Here is a 16,908-nt window from a genome sequence, read left to right on the forward strand (position 1 = left end):
TATACTGAATAGTTTAAAAAGTATTTGACAGTCTTTCCAGCTAAATGGCCTTTAGAATCTATTGCCTTAGAATTTTTTGCAAAAATCAATATTTTCTATAATTCAACTACGACGAAGGCAAAAATGCTGCCCAACCGCATAGAAAAATTGGCGCTATTTACGACCAAGATGCATTATTGAAAAAATAGGTACCGAATTGTTCTCCTTTTCGTTCAGATTTATCTCTCAGATTTTGCACAGATATTTTTCGCGGTGGCCGATCAACTGTGCAAAAGGCTGATGAAAGTATTGCGACACATGAGTAGAGGAACTGATTTCGGTGTATCTGCGAAGTTCTACGGAAACACAATGATCTAAAGCGGCTGGTTCGGGGAGATGAAAAATGGACCATGTACAACAATACTGTGTAAATCAGATAATGCTCAAAGGGCGAAGAATCTGTGACAGAGCCCGCGCGGACGATGCAAAGAAAATGTTTGGTGGGCATTGGGAGGAATCGTGCGTTACGAGCCGCTGCTAATAGACGAAACGATTAATTTAGGCTTTTCCTATGAACAACTGATAACATTATAATAAGCCATTGGAAAATCTACCCGAACAGAAATTGTGGCGATGTTAGGCCACGTACATCTTTAACTAATGGCAAAAATCGACAGAACTTTTATTTACCGAAAATTGTTATTTAAAATTTTCAATGCACTCATCGAAATATCATCTACTTCGATTTTTAACCCGTTAGTTTGTAGTTTAAATGGAAGGATGCAGAAATTTTCTCATAATTTTTTTACCCAAAAAAACTACCGAAGCTCCACTGTGCGAAATTTTGGTTCAGCAGAAAATTGCAAGACCACTGATAGTATGCAGAATCAACTGTGTATGGAAAAAATATAATTTTTTTTTTATTCATTTTGAGCTTTCAAATTCAGCCATACTGGATTGAATTTGCCTTAGGCACAATGCGTAGAAATGGGCAAAACTTTTAGATGTTTTTTTTGCTGTGCGGATCTGTCCAAATGATACATTTTGATGCATGTTTTGTATCTAATTGCATAAAACCAACAAATATATGTTAGGTGGCAGTCACACGCTTGTAGTTCGTAAATATAAAAATATATGGTGTATAGCGCTGCATTGTGTCGAAAGTTGGTCTGAGTAATTGGAAAAAACGATGGATGTTACAGTAGAATAACTTATTGGAGTTCATGCCATAATGATTTAATAATTCCCCGACCTGAAACGACCAAACCACCTAGACACTACCCACTAAGGGTACCAAAGTAGTACGCATACGTACTGCACGCGATCCATCCATCGGTTGCTTGTTCGTCCACTTAAAGCTTGCTACGTTGACTACTTTAGTACTCATTTTGCGATGCAGCTGTTTGGTTCGATAGAAACATTGGTAGGACATTCTATTTTCGTCGTGACAATTATAATTTCGATGTTATTATTTCAATAACAAGGTCGGATAAACCGAATAGGTCAACTTTTAGGTGCCCTATTATTCTCCAATGTCGTGGAGTTGGCAAGCTCAAACGGGTAAAACATTAAGGCCCAGTTTGAAAATCTGTATATTTCATTGGGTATAGTCCTATCTAGGTCTTGCTATTAATGAATAGTTATTTAATTTCTTCCTGAACATTGACTAGAAGAAACAGACTAGCTATTTCAGATAATAAATTACAACGGTCGACCCGTTTAATGTTGAACATGACGGTGTCGTACCTAGAATACTGTGAAAATTAAGAATATTTATGTAATTATAATAGCAATAATTACAATCGTAGTCTGGCCACAGAACACACGAAGGACATTGTATAGGTCCGTCAGAAGGTACCTTTATTTTTCAGTTCACCTCCAGCATTGGTAAGGTTCGGAGAGATTAGCTTTGCTAATGAAAATAATTTTTTTTTGACTACGTAACCCTTCTTTGCCTTTATAACAACAAGTAAACGCTCTTGGTAATGAAGCCGATGCATTGATAGCTGAACCTTCAAACTTCTGCGTCTTATTTTGAATCGCTTGTTTCCCAGGCCCTGCTACATGGGACTTAACCGTATAATCCAACAGACTTACGTCTGTAAAAGCCAAGCATTAGAGGGTTTCCGTTGAAAATCTGCCAGAATTTCGCGATTCACCAAAGCCTCATAGGGTCAATTGTTGTCATATAGAAAGGCCACCTTGCCTATCCTGGGCCTTTATATTGTCAATTTCTTGACCCAGTTGAACAAATTGAATCGAGGTGAACTTGTCATCCCACTGCGTGTTCGAAGCTGTTACAGCAGAGCACTTATCGAATCCAGTAAATTATCTATGATAATGCTTTGCCTTAACTGTTAACCACCGCGTTAAAAGGTGTTATAGAAGACTTTTATATAAGACTGTTATAGAAGAGAAAATGAATTCTCTTCTTTCTCTTCTTTCTAAATGCAGATATTGGGTACACATTTGTTTTCATTAAAAATGCAATAAACGAGCAAGCAATGATAGGAGCACGGCCAAGCGATCGGCAATAGTACCTTCGCTGAATTCAAGAAGAACCAACTTCACTTGATTATCCTCAATCTGTTTCCCAGTACTATATAAGGGCGATTAAAAACTGTAATACAACTACCTCTTCCCTACGCAGAGGCTTCAGCTGAAATTCAGCTGATATTTTACACTCGCAACAGAAGAGTCATCGTCGACGTTTTCATAAACGGAGCCTAGATTGTGCCTTAAATGAAGAACCCTAGAAGCCAATTGCGATAGGCCTTGTCAGAAAAGTCCAAGCGAGGAGCGTGCAAAGTTTCAAACAAACCTACGGTGTGCAAAAACCAGTCTATCTAATAGAATTATAAGCTACGTACAGTGTAATTAATCTTTTCTTTGAAGGTTGCGAATGTCTGATTTATTAGGTGTTACGTTTCGAGTGTCGCAATAACCTAGCATTGTTGATGGCTTAACCTTGTTATATGCGGTTTGGTAAAACCATTGTTTAGTGCCAGATGGCCTATACAGTACGTTTAGAATAGGTGTTTGTTAATGTATGATTATCTGTGTGACTGTGTGCGTGTGTGTGTGACACGGGAACAGAGCTTTGTGAAGTTTCTAGTACCTTCTATGTCGGCATTTAAACGAAGCTTCCTCCCTTCCCTCCTTTAGCATTTAGTAGTCTCACTTGTAATAGGGGGCTGAAGAAACTGGATAGAGTCGAGCCTTTGGGGATCTGCATCGTGGACACGTGACGGTATAACATTCGATGCACCGATTAAACGCAAGCTAGACGATAAACCCTCGCCGAGTAGGCCAGCCTCACGAGGAGATGTTTCTTAACAAAGAGTGGCATGCGCAGCACGAGATGCGTGCGAAATCATTGAAATCCGCTCCGGGTCCGCGTGGCTGCGACCATTTCGAATTTCCCGCCGGGCCCCTGCCTTCCCTTCGCTCTACGGGCCCCATGCGGTTTGCGACAGATCTATGGTAAATCCAGCGGCGGTAGCGGCGGCGCCGGAGGTAGTAGCAGCGCGGGAAAGCAGTAGAGGCAGCGGCGGCGGCGCCGCGGCAGCAGCAGCAGCAGCTCTCTTCAATACGGCAACGGCGCCTCCATTACGAAGTAAGCCCCTTCCCCACTCAGGGACCTACGGTATATGTTAGCCTGCCTATTCAAGTCTATCGAAGGATCAACCGCTTACTTCTTTATTCAGCAATGGAATCTCGTTAGACCACAATAAATGTAGAATTAACTTATCGTTGTCCGCTCGTGTGCTCAGCTGTTTTTCTATTCGTCCATCTGACCCTGCATATATATATACTCTACATATAAAATTCGTTTTTCCGGTTCAAGGCGCAGCTAGCAGTTTACGCTAAAATAACATGTGCATTGACAGAAGTAACATCGCTATTCCTTGTCGGGTGTCTTTCAACGTTGATGTGGGGTTAGCAAGCAATGGTAGTGATCGTTGTCGTGGTTCGGGGGTGAGGGGTAGTAACTGGCTCTCTGCTGGCTGCCGTGTGCCATAGTCCAGCTGTTGGATCTGCCCTCTCCCTCATACAACTCGCTTCCCGTCGTAATGGTGAGCCTCGTTGCGTGTTACCCTCTCTCATTTGGCCCAACTTCCCCGACTCGTGGCCCCTTTCCCCTTTAGCAGACCCCCAATGCCTTTACAGCAGCAGTGTATATGTAATACCAAGGGGCGTCAAAACAGACGCGTCTCTTCAACGGAGTGGTGCATGCGGAGCAGCGCCCTTCAGTGAGCCCCTAGCCGAACAGCGGCCGCAAAAATGGACGGATACAGCAGCCACAATTTGGATAACCTATTCAAGCGCAGTTGCACGTCATCGTCACAAAAACCGCTAAAGAAGGAGACGACAAAGCAATATCAGCGTGTAGTTTATCCGCACGTTTAACGTTAATTCATCCTCGGCTTTCCTTCTGATGAACGTGAACGTCGTCCTCATATAAAAACAAAACGTGTTTTGTAGGCACGTTGACAGCTGTCTGTCTGTTTTTGCCTCCGTTTGTTCACCACAACAAAGTTGACAACGATTCTCCCATTTCACAAACCCTAGCGCCTTTTGTCACTAAGTATTAGATCATTTTATAGCCTCCATTTTGATCTTTGTGTATGATTTATAGATTGATTCATCGATCGACCTAAATTCGGGAGCTAACCAGTCGGTCACTCGATCACTTGCGATATCACTTCGTTGTCCTTTTTCGGGATTTACCCTTTGTTTGGGCTAGGTGCTTTTGAAGCGTGTCTAGATTTTGTCGATCCGGCGTTGGGCAACAAAGGAGATAAGAATCAAGGACGCACCGTCGGGTGGTCGTTCTTTCAGTGTCAGCAATGAACAGTAACCTGGTCTCTCTAGAATAGTGTAGCCAAGCTGTGCCTAGCATCATCTAGTGACTGGTAGATCGCCATCGCGTTTCGACCACATCGCAGGCAAACTTCAGATTGCATCGGTGCGTGCTGGACCGTGAAGTGGGCCACCAGGCAGGCAGGCCTACATTTGCTATTCGTCTGTCCACTCGAGAGGAAAACGTAGGCAAGGCAGCTCACACTAGCTGGCATCGAAGTTCTCAGTTTCTGAAGTAAAATATCAATATTTCAGTACTGCTACTGAAGTCGTTGTTGTTTGACGTCGAGATCTTTGATAGTGTTTAGTTTTTGTTCAGGGTGGCAACTTTGTCAGTGGTGCCAATAAGGCCCTAGACGCTGTAAACATAAGTACAAGAAGTGAAAGTTTCAGTGTAGTCAATGCAATTTGTCACCTTTAAATCACCGAAGAAGTGCAATCTGCTGTCGAATATATGCGTAAGTCAGCAGAAGTCGGCTGGTCATAACGGAAGTTCACTTAAATAGACGCGGCGGATGCACTGTGCTAATAGGAATCATAGCGAGCTAAATCCAAATCGTGTTAGAGGGATCGTTTGCCCTTACTATATTTCTATGAATTTGTGAATCCGTGCTACGAGAAAGATATAAGGCGGTGACCAGTGGGAAGGGTACGGTGTCGTAAAAGTACCTACGAGTGTAGTAAAGTGTAACGTCAACGGGGGAAGAGTATTGCTGAATGTGTCGACGAGTGTTTAGCTTACTACTGTATAGTTTCAGTGCTTCGCCTATTTTTCATATTCTAAAAACGACATACGCAACTATAAGGATTACGGTGTTTTGCGGGTCTACTGGCACAACCGACAAGTATTGCTGCTCCTAGCTTCGAAAATTGTTTGAGGAAAACGCTTTATTGACGTGAACCGCTAAACCGGTGCTAGCGAAATTTTTCGCTAGTCTTTTCTTTCCTCTCGTGGTTGAAAACTTCTGGAGCCGCCCGTCGAGCCTTGAAAACTTCCCTGACCGCTTGCAGTGTTGCTCACTCTCGTTCGTGGGTTGCCTTCTTTCGTAAAAGCCCTCTACTTAAGTTAATCACGAGCCAGCCTAACTGTAATACAGCACCAACAACAGTAACTACCCAAAACTTTAATAGGAACATCACAGATACTACAAGGAACTACAAGCGCCGCCCAAACTAACGAAGCAAGCCTAAGGAAATTGATAACCGATTCTACGATACAGGATCATATATCGTCGACGCGAATAACCTCCACCCGGCGGCGTCCAACAAGACGACGAAGCCCCCGTTTGAAGAAAACCAAAAAGCATCCAAGACTCAAGCCATTAAAGGGATCCCGGCTAATCGATAGTTAAGTGACAACGACACAGTTCGAGATAATTTGTCGAAGTTTGCCGAGTAACTCCAATTCCTACCGAATTCAGGTGTCGAAAGCGGAAGATAGAAGCAAAAGTAGGCGCCATACAGAACACGTTCTGTGTGAAAGCCGGTCTATGAAAAGCGAACTTATATACACAACTACATACAGATATTTCTATATCGACATATACTCCTATAACAATTAAATACTATTCGCTCGTCTCATGACGGGCATCTGCTATTACTCGTGCAGCGTGGAATAATTATATACCCGCATATGTATGTGGCTAGATGGGAAAGCGAAGAAGTAACAGCCCGCTAGCTTCAACATAAGAAGCAACTCTCCCAGCCTGCATTACCGAGATAAACCACAGGATAGTGAAGTTTTAAAAGTATTGCTAGTAATCTAAAACTAAAAAACCTAGTTGTCATAAAAATATAGGCGTGAAAACAGATAATGCACGCGCTCATGCGTGCAATCATACCGAACGTGTAACGTTAAACAATATTGTTAAATAAGAAGCCAAACAGAAAGAGTCACTCTAACAGGAGGGAAGCCCTTTCGAAGCTGATCTACTACTGGATACACCGAATGCGGGGTACGGATACTAACTAGTAATTGAAAAACCTCAACGGTCAACATCGACCGGGCTACACGTTGTCAAGAGGCTATCGTCGATATTAGAACTAGAAACGAGTTATTCTATAACTATATAGCCCCATATATTAAACACACAGATGCATACAGGCACGTACACATAAGTAAGCCAGCGAGTGGAGAAACAGTGAAAACAGCAAGTCAACAAGTGTTTATCCAGGAAAGGTGCGGGACATGTTCTAATCGGGACATAACAGTAGCACAGGCATTTGTTCAACTAACGATCGTAAATAGCCTAAAGCATCGAGGAACATCCAGAGGTTACAGTAAAACACGCGAAGTTTAGCAAGCCTAGATCAGCTGAACAAAACAACAGGAACAATGGCCGTAGTTAACGACTGCAATAAATAAGCAACCTTTGCTACGAGATTATTTCAAGATTTCCAAGATCTTGACTCTCTATCGCTGTTAACGCATTCAAATACGGAGGCGGAGTGGGGAAGCGTACATCGAACGAGCGGGAAGCTGTGACTCATCTTTTAATAAAAGCTGTTGTTCTTCTTTAAGTAGCACTACAGTAGCAGCAGGAGCAGCTGTGATACCGTTCAGAGATAGCTCCCACTCTACGATAGAACACGCTTGAAATATTTTGCCACGTCCTCCTCCATCACAGCACCGGCAAAGGCGCTGTGGTATATTCTATATAATTTATTGCAATTACTCGCCCATTAGTCTACAATTAAAAGAAACACTTCTAAAGTGCAGTCACCTTACACACCGTTCATACGAAACAACGTCATCAATATTCATAACACTGTTGAGTACCTTTTTCCGTACCAACGGTGGGGCAAGTTACCAGAGAGGTCTGTCCAGTGTACGCCGGAAAAGCAAGCTCAAGCCTACGAAGAAAACAGCTGAAACAGAAGCAGACCGCACTAGCGGGCTGTAATAACCGGAAAATAAGGTTGCGGTGGAACAAAAGTTCTTACATGTTTTCATGCACATCGATATTGTTACCTCGTGTTGCGCATCGGCCGGATACTCTGTCCAGAAAACTTGCCAGCAAGCAATTAGGCGAAGAGCGAGACCTGAGTGAAGCTATAAACTGAGAACAAAAACATCAACAACAAAAAGCCTTTGCTCAGTACTTTACTTATTCATTACACAGAGAAACCGAATATAAAGCAAGTTTGAAAAGAGCAGCATCATTATCGTTATCGATACTGTAGTCGCAAAAAGCGCTGCCAAGGAAGGGGGCAAAAACCGTGACTCTGTCCTACAGAAAAACTGATCGAAGCAACAACAGCGACAGACAACAGTCGAGAAGATGTTTGGTGGAATAGGGAAGAAGGAGCCGGAACCGGAGCCCGAGGATGAGGCTACTCAGCTTCGAAACATGAACCCCGATGAAATGACGGGGGAGCAACTTCAACAGCGAATCGCTAATGGGGCACAAGATGTAAGTGCATTGTAGAATAGTTTGCTATAAAGTCCTTTGAATCATCAGTTCGAAAGCTTGAACGATCAGTTACGAAAGCATTTTGAGGGAAATCTAACAAAATAAATAGCAATGATCCCGGGCAGATTTTAGCCAGATATGCACTAAAAAAATAGCCAAATATGCATAGATGTATATTACTTAGCCATTTATCGATCGTACTTTTCTATAGAGACTTATCTGCCGTTGGAAACTAGAATACCGTTTTTTTTTTACTATTAAAAAATATTGTAAGTTTAATTCGTACCTTTTGCCAGCTATATGGAAGGCCCGAAAATTTTCGATATTGAACACAAGTAAAATTGAAATGATTGCAAGTTTTTACTATTTCCTGAAGAAAAAGCAGGTACCACTTAGACATTTTTGTCCACTTCAGTGCTTCATAGTCTATGGAAACGAGAGCACACTTCATAAACGCCCGTCTCAAAAGGTTTTTAGGATCGTCGTGGCATTGAACACACATCGTACGACGCTTTACCTTTATCTCACTCTGAAAATGAGCACGCGACGCCCAAATGTCGCAACAGTCGGCATCGATTTATCGGGATTTTAGTAGGCTATTTAGTGAAGTGACAAGAAAAGATGTTTCTTGAACCCATACGCAGTAATAATGCGGATGAACCTTCTAGGCCGGTGCGGACCATTGCGCTGCTTAACTTTGTTTAGCTTCATGTTTCTATGGATCTTTTGCCTAAGCTTCAGCTCCCTACAAAATGCAACAAAAAGTTCGTACTCTGTGATAGGCATTTGTGAGGTAATTACAACTCTGGCCTGTTACAGTCGTGTGTTGTTAGCTGTTATTAACCTCATAAGAAAACAAAAGGGCGTCCCACGTGTTACGCATATATATTGTACGTCCAGTGATGTACTATGTTTGAGTTTACATAGTATTCGTTCGGCCTGGAGTTGCTGTATTAAGCAGTATATATGGATGTATATGTGTGTGTGTTTCTGCGTCCTGTCACTTCATCAATGTTGTTTGTCATCTGCCGAGATCGTCTGGCAAGAACGATGAACTCAAGCGTCAGGCTCTTTCCGAATGTTCCTATTACTCGGACAATTCTATATCCGGCTCCAATAGCACGTGTATAGCTGTTATGATGCCTTTACGGAGCGGATACAGAAGATGCTTTTTAATAAGCGAAATATACTTGGTTAGAAGTTAAGATACGGTCAGGATACACTTCGCCACTTAATGTTTTTCGTAAATAGAAAATGATCTAATTCTGTAGGCAGATGAATGAGGACATGTGAAAGCATCAGACTGTGATATCAATCTGTAAACAATTTAGTAAATATATCCTGCTTTTGATGAAAACTTTATAGCTACGAAATATATAGGGGATCGATTGGGTTAGGGTCAACTTTTGATATTCTTCTTTATAAAAGTGAAAGGAACAGACAAAAGAGACATTGATCATTAGGCATTGTACATTTACAGAACAAAGATCAATTTTAATTTTTGGACAAAAATTTTTCAATAAACTGCAAGAAGAAGTACATTCCAATATAACTTTATATATGTATATATATATATATATATATATATATATATATATATATATATATATATATATATAAAGCGAGAGAGAAAGAAAGAAAGAGATATTTTCATAGGACATTGGCATCAGTAAAGCACGCAAACGTATCAGAAACTACCAACGCCAGTCTAAAAACAGGTTCGAATGGATGCCTCTTCTATCACCTACCTCTGCCTGATCAGCCGCAAAAGAACAACGTTACCACTCGTGATTCCGCGACTGCAGTAAAAATATGTCTACCGGTTTTAGAGTCCAACAAGCTATTTAGTAATAACTGAGCACAACAACCTGAACTGCAACAATAGCATCGACTATTTCAGTAGAAGAAAAATATTGCCCAATCATCGCGTTCAACTGAGTTCCATAAACTTTTCGAATACTATTCAAAGCATCGTCCGCTTCGGCACTTCGGCGGTATGCTGTCCTCGTTTCTATCTCGCCTGTTGACCTTAGGGACACGTTGAGATCGAGGTTCGAACCCGCGCATAGACAGACTCGTTCCGTGTTGGACGCCAGTCGTCGAATAACGTAACGCCTGACGACGACATCGGACGTAAAATTCGAAACATAAAGGGCTAGAGCATCATATCTGGGTAGGCAAATATCAGCCTCGCAAGATAACACACGCAGCTACAAAAACAATCCATAAGCAGTATAGTGCAAGTACATTATCATTCACAACTTATATTAGCATCAACCCACCGCGTGTGTTCATATCTAAGACGATGCTAAATTTGAGGAGCCGATTTGAAAAACGTACTCTAAGAAAGCAATGTTGTGGGAAAGAAAAAAAAAAAACAAAAAAAAAAGGCTATAAAATAATGCATTTTATAAATTGGATGAGCAGGAAAAAGGCATGCGTACTCTTCTGAGAGTAGCTAGACTCATTTTGAAATAAAACCAAAGGTTACCATCCGATATTGTTGGATAACTGCAAAGGATCGGATTTTCAAAGGTATCTGATAGAACGCTTCCCTAAAGATGGACTGAGGCTGGATATTGTTACAAAGGTTTTTCTTTGTAGTCAAGTCTTAACAAGTCATAAATGATTTTATTGTCACGGCGAAAGATTCTTGATTGATCTGGTAACTAGATTTCAACATTTTATAATACATAACGATTGTTTAATACAATAAAATCTATCTCTAATAGTAATACAATTGATTTGTTTGGTGACCTTAATTTCGGTTATAATGGGGCAATAACATTTTGGATTTTGACAAACGTTTAGCATAAAGTGACCTTATGCTCGCAACATATTTGCTCTGGAGCTCTAATACAACCCTTTGCTTGCAGTTAAAAGATGCTTAATTAGACTTAGAATGGCACGTTAGACGGTAACGATTTACGATAACGTTCAATATTATATGCAAAAAGCTTTACATAATAAAAACAAAAAATTAGAGCGAAATATTGTAGTTCTATGCCGTAGTAACTGTGAGTGACAGATCCAATAAATGCCAGTTAAGCGTAGAGCTGTAGATTAATGTATGGATTTTTGAAGCACTATCCACGTACGTGTACCATCCTTCCTTGGATGCCGCGCTGTCAGCTTCCCCAATGTCTATGCGTATGTCATGTGTTGAAGTATAGGTTTTCATAAGACCCCTACCCCCTCCCTTCCCTTCCCGAGGCCCGGGCATAGACAGACGTCGCAGCCGTCTGATGGAATTACGCTTAACGACGATATCGAACGTAAAACTCGAAATATAAAGGCCTTGATAGATTGACAAGATTTGGAGCCTTAGTAGTTTGCCTATCGTTGATGTGTGGCCGATGGTGAAATACATATATACACAGTTTATATATATAACATATTGTTGGCAACGCATGAGCGAGTACCTACACTGTAGAGAGCTATTTTAAGCTCAAAACCAACAAAGTTGGGGTGTCAAGCAAGAGGAGTGACAAAAACCGTATCTGTACCCTGCTTCCTAAGGTTTTACCCTTTTCAATGTATTGCGCTATTTACTTACGTCAGCTTGTGTTTGCTAAAAAAATAATACTTCGCCTAAATAGTATGTTTCAGGAAATGAATGCGGTTCAACATGTAACCGTGCTATCAAGGTAGCAACTGCTAGGTAGTTGAAGAGTTTTTGTTTACTGCAACGAAAACTACGCGAGCGTACTGTATTCCGGCAATACTAGTTATCTATTTAAGTTCCAATCTGTGAAATCGTTTTGTCTCCTCCACCGAATACGTTTCATTCTGCGTGGCCTCATTCCACATCGGCCTCTCTCTTGTAACTATTCGAGCTGTATCTTGTTTGCTAGCTCTCTCATCTTACACGGAACTAGGCCTTGAAATGTTTGCGCTATAAGAGCCTTATTGGACTATTTATCAATGTTGGTGGTTACCTCGTTAGGCGCTTGCCTGGTCCGGTGGATGACCTACTAGTGCAGACGTTCTCCGGCTGTCTTGTCTGACTATTTCCTACAGTCAACTAGAGCGTCCTTCTCATGGTGTGAGCCGGATTGAAAATAAGGAAAGGCTAATGACGGGCTGGGCGGTAAAAAGTTGCGAAGAAGCCCAAAGGCGATGAGGACAAAATGGTTTCCGATTTTGTCCGTAGACAATAACAGAGACGCGAACAGGGGTCATGTACACAAGTTTCGTATTCCGAGTCGTCAACAATCTACACCGAAATATAACAGACAAATGTGAACGAACAGCGATAACGATGCTCTTATTGTAGTGCGACACTATTTACAGAGCAAGCGAACTATAGAAGGAAACGGAGGCGGAAGGGCATATTAGCTTTCCTCGTTCGTCTCGTTGATCCGCAAGTTGCGGGAAGTCCTCTTTCAAAATCATCTCATTAGGTGGCGGTCCCTTAACGAGACGGGAGCTATGAGCGCCATCATTTAATTCTAGCGATGGAGTTCTGAAGTACAGGTAAATCCGAAAATAGTACAACGAAGTCATTTAGAAAGTTACAGTTGGTCCATTATTAGGGGTGATGTTGTGGGAGCTAACTGTGGTAGCACTTATAAGCAATGCAAGAAATAACTTCAACGCGAAGTCTATTCACTTTTAACGATTACTCAAAATAGAAATTACGCAAACAAATTAGTCCGCGAGATTATGTGTACTTCACTGAGCTATGAAACTGCCGTACTTCTAATCGTTTGCCAACGTTTTGTAATCATAGTCATCGTCGAAAAATTCAAACAGAGCTGGTCCTGGCGTATACTGTTGAGAATATCTATAGGCGGACTCATTAAGATGCACGTAGTTGTAAGCATGTTGCGTCGTAGCGCGGCACGAACTTTCGTAGATCCAACATTAATCCGTCACGCTGTCATGCGTAAATTGCCAACGTGACTGAAGCTGTCGTCGTCGCCATGGTTCCCGTAGTCATTGTTACTGTTATCGTCGTTGTCTAGTGATGATGACTCATTGTAACTAGTACAACTATAAATTAGTAAGGTTTCCGTTAAGTGGCGACGTTATCGTGAAAACGCACGGATGAGTTAAATTAGCACGGGTGCACCGGCTATGATCATCAACACGCATGTCACACGAACCTTTCTTGTTTTGTCGCGCTGATTTCGGCCTTTTTTTCCTGTCGAAGGCACAACTGTTATCGATAATTACCTTGTTTGGCTATTACGATTGTGAGAGGGGGCGAAAAACGCGTACAAGGAAGGCTATTTCTGTCATAGCATTTGATTGGAATAAGCTGCGCATCATAGATCGTCCTTAGATGGTTATTTAGAGGAGCTAAGCTGGAAATAGGCTGAGGTAATGGATAGAACGAAGGCAGGGAGTTGTGTGAAAGAGAGAGCGGTGCATTTTCTTACTGTCGCGTGATCTAAGCTCGTTAGGCTTTGACGAATTCGCGTAGGGTGATGTAGTTTTCACCATATTTTTCACTTCATGAATCTCATCTGGTTGGCACCTCGCGTTCCGTAATATGTATGTAATAAGTAATACATAGCATTAACTGCACACTAACAACTCTTGTTTCCATTAATATTGATACTTTCATGCTTCATAAGCATGTGATAAGTATCACTCGGCCACGATGGTTGCTTTGTTCGAAGGCTTACAACGCGACTGCACGAGCTCTCCCATCTGCTAGACTTCAGTTCTTATGTTACCTTCAATACTGGTGTGTATGGCGGTCGTAAACTATCGAGAAAGGAAAAGTTGAACTCTTATATTAAAAGCTGCATCTAAGTTCTATGATAAAGGGACAAATTCATGATTTTTTAGCTGCCGTATTTTTTTTCTTCGCGATTGCTCATAGTGCACAGATTATACGAATGTTATTTGCAGATCATGCGGCACATGAAGATCAAAAACTCGAAGTGTATGAAGAACAAAGCACGGATTAATTTTGGATATACCGCAACCTTTGACAGCGTCATAATAGCATCGAATTGAAGTTGTTCCATGATTTGTAATCTCCTATAATAGCCAATAGCCAAACATGGCACCGGCTTTAGCTGCCCTACCGTCGTGGGGTTTATAACCTACCGAGGGGTACCTGTCAGTGCTGGAAAAGTTACAGCAGAAAGAAAACTTGGAGGAGATAGGGGAAGATTATCATCGGTTGGGTGCCTTCATTCAGATGTCATATCTTCGCCTAGTATAGTCTGTACCAGACTAATTATTAATTGACACATATATGATGCGGCACAAAGTAGCATACGAAAGGGCAGCTAGGGTACGCGCTTCTTTTAATAACCTTGCAACATAAAGTGATCGAGAAAAGTATTACTATGAGTCGCAGCAACAATGATAGTGTCAAGGATGCTCTGTTCTCCTTGCATACCATAACGTCCTGCAGTTGTTAATAGGATTGTATGCATAATGTCTGATTTTAGCAGAAGCAGAAGCGGCATCGCGTAAATGGGAGGCTAGTGGCCACAGAATACAGTGAGAAGTCGAAACATCCTTGCGTTCTATTGAAGTCTGTCGAGCACCAACGAGCAAACCATTAACGCGTCCATGCAGGCATGCACGCCCGCACGCGCGAACGCGCACACACACACACACACACACAAACACACAGACACACACAAATATACACATGCACACAAGTAGCTTCGAGTGACACGCACCTTTTGACGGCCATCTTGAATCGACCCAAGCGTTCTGTTTCTGCTGATTTCTAATGTATCTGGGCGGCTGTAACGGTACCACCCTCGATATCGCCCCTCCACTTTGGCCTGATATCCTGTAAACATCAATATTTAAAAATATCACTACCTGTTATAACCTTATTTTAAAAATAATAACAACAACAAGAGCTACGGCAGCATCCGATAATCACTAAATTGTCTACGATCAGCGCAGAAGCGAACATACATTTACGCTTATAGAAACGGGCAAAGACCGCAGACATGCAGAGAGATAGTCTAAAACTCCTGTCGACGAATACTCTATTCATTATCTTCACATGCCCAAATAAGAGTCAGCTTTGCATGCATGGCGTACCGCTTGTATTGTAGATTAATAGATAAACAGTAAATATGACTGTACCATCAGCTGGCCTTGTAACTTTTTTTTTTGCGAAAAACTCTAATCATAGGGGCTGTTCTGGGTAAACCATAGAGTGAGATAAAGTCATTCATTCTTATTCTGTGACATCATAAAGAAACAATTAATATCCTATACTACCAAGTGTTGTGCTCGTCGAACAGCAAACCTGGCCTTACGTTCAAACTACAAAATACCCAGTGGGATATATCAAGAAGTTTAATAAAAATGATCAGGCATCTGTCCAAGGTCAGTTATATACACTCATTGCGATAGAGGTATACAAAAAAGTTACACATTTACCCGTACATGCGGTAAGTAAGGGACTTATCTGCTTCTCCGTATCTGTGTAGATTATTCATAAATATGTCACGTTTTATTCAGCAAACGCTGACAGACGTAAAGGGCCTCCATTGAATACCTTCAGTCACAAAGTCCCGTTAGTTTCATCCAAATTCTCCGTCTCCGCAACTGTTCGGCCGTAAAAGCCACTAAAAAATCGGTATTGCCCGCTACCGCTCGGCATTAAGTTGTTGTAAGATTAAGTTGTTAAACGTTGTCTTAGATTTTATACAATCGTCAGCTGTTTAGCTTAGCTAACTGCTTAATTGACTTTACTCTTGAAATTTGTTTATAGATTAAGGAAAGGTTGTTTTTGCTGAACATGGACACTTTCATGTTTGATTTTGGTCTTGACTACTGCAGTCCGAGTATATGGCTATTACTGTTTGCGAAACAAGAAAAGCTCCTGCAGCCAATACAACGAAACGTCACACAATTGCAGTAAATTTTGTTTACTATGCACTCCAATATAAACATAAACGTAGCAATCGTCGTTAGGATGATGAATAACATGATAAATCGTGGACAAAGGAATATACTTACCTAAACGTCAGGGCTTTGTTCTCGCGTCCGTCTATTGACCGAGGAACAGAAAACATTGTCCAATAGTGTTAGTTATGTCTCCGCCTGTAGAAGCTGACTTGGATGATACGAGGGCAGTTACTTTCATCTCTAACCGTTATATCACTTACTATACAGTTTACCTATATATTTATATAAGCAGTTTCCTAATAAATGGTGCTCATTAATTAGATAGGTTAGATTTATTGTCAGAAGTTCAAGCTGAAGCATCGATTAATCAAGACAGTCTTTGTGCGGACGCCGCTGGCGCTCGACGCATGGCAGGTGTCGTGTATATGGCGTAAATCGTAGAGATGCCGAGAAGTTTTGCCACCACAACTGGCGTATGTATCGATATTATTGTGTGATAGCCCTTGAATTGTAGTGGTTGTTTTCACGATGCGATACCCTGTTAACTACCCTGTAACTGTCCTTGCTAAAACTACCAAAATAGTTTTAGCAAAAACAACATAGCCCTTAGGCGCGGTAGGGGAATGGGGCTCCTACAAAGTTGTCCCAGCAGCAACGATTTCGACAATGTTCGCTCATCTGGCCTCGGCGTGAGCAGTCTATCTCTCTATATCCTTGGTGCAAGTATATAGATCTACCTGTTTACTCAACTATCTTCGTTCGACCCCGATGGAGGCGCAGCGTTCTAGAAGGCTGAGGCAACTGGAGTAAG

General features: G+C 41.6%; 1 protein-coding gene across 3 annotated transcripts in view; it reads left to right on the forward strand.

Annotated features, from left to right (window-relative positions):
- The window catches only part of Snap25 (Synaptosomal-associated protein 25kDa), a 287,198-nt gene that overhangs the window by 185,560 nt on the left and 84,730 nt on the right, over positions 1 to 16,908 (forward strand). Inside the window, exon 1 of one of the 3 annotated variants that reach the window (XM_022797714.2) lies at positions 4,195 to 8,255. The exons of 1 other annotated variant lie outside the window; for it this stretch is intronic. In XM_022797714.2, coding sequence (XP_022653449.1) covers positions 8,124 to 8,255 — 132 coding nt within the window. In that variant the 5' untranslated portion in view covers positions 4,195 to 8,123. Of the gene's footprint in view, positions 1 to 4,194; positions 8,256 to 16,908 lie in introns of those variants that run through there. One more of the 3 variants, XM_022797712.2, reaches the window with a different exon arrangement.

This window comes from Varroa destructor, unplaced genomic scaffold (genome assembly GCF_002443255.2).
Source record: "Varroa destructor unplaced genomic scaffold, Vdes_3.0 BEIS01000003.1, whole genome shotgun sequence".
In the NCBI taxonomy this organism is placed as follows: Eukaryota; Metazoa; Arthropoda; class Arachnida; order Mesostigmata; family Varroidae; genus Varroa; species Varroa destructor.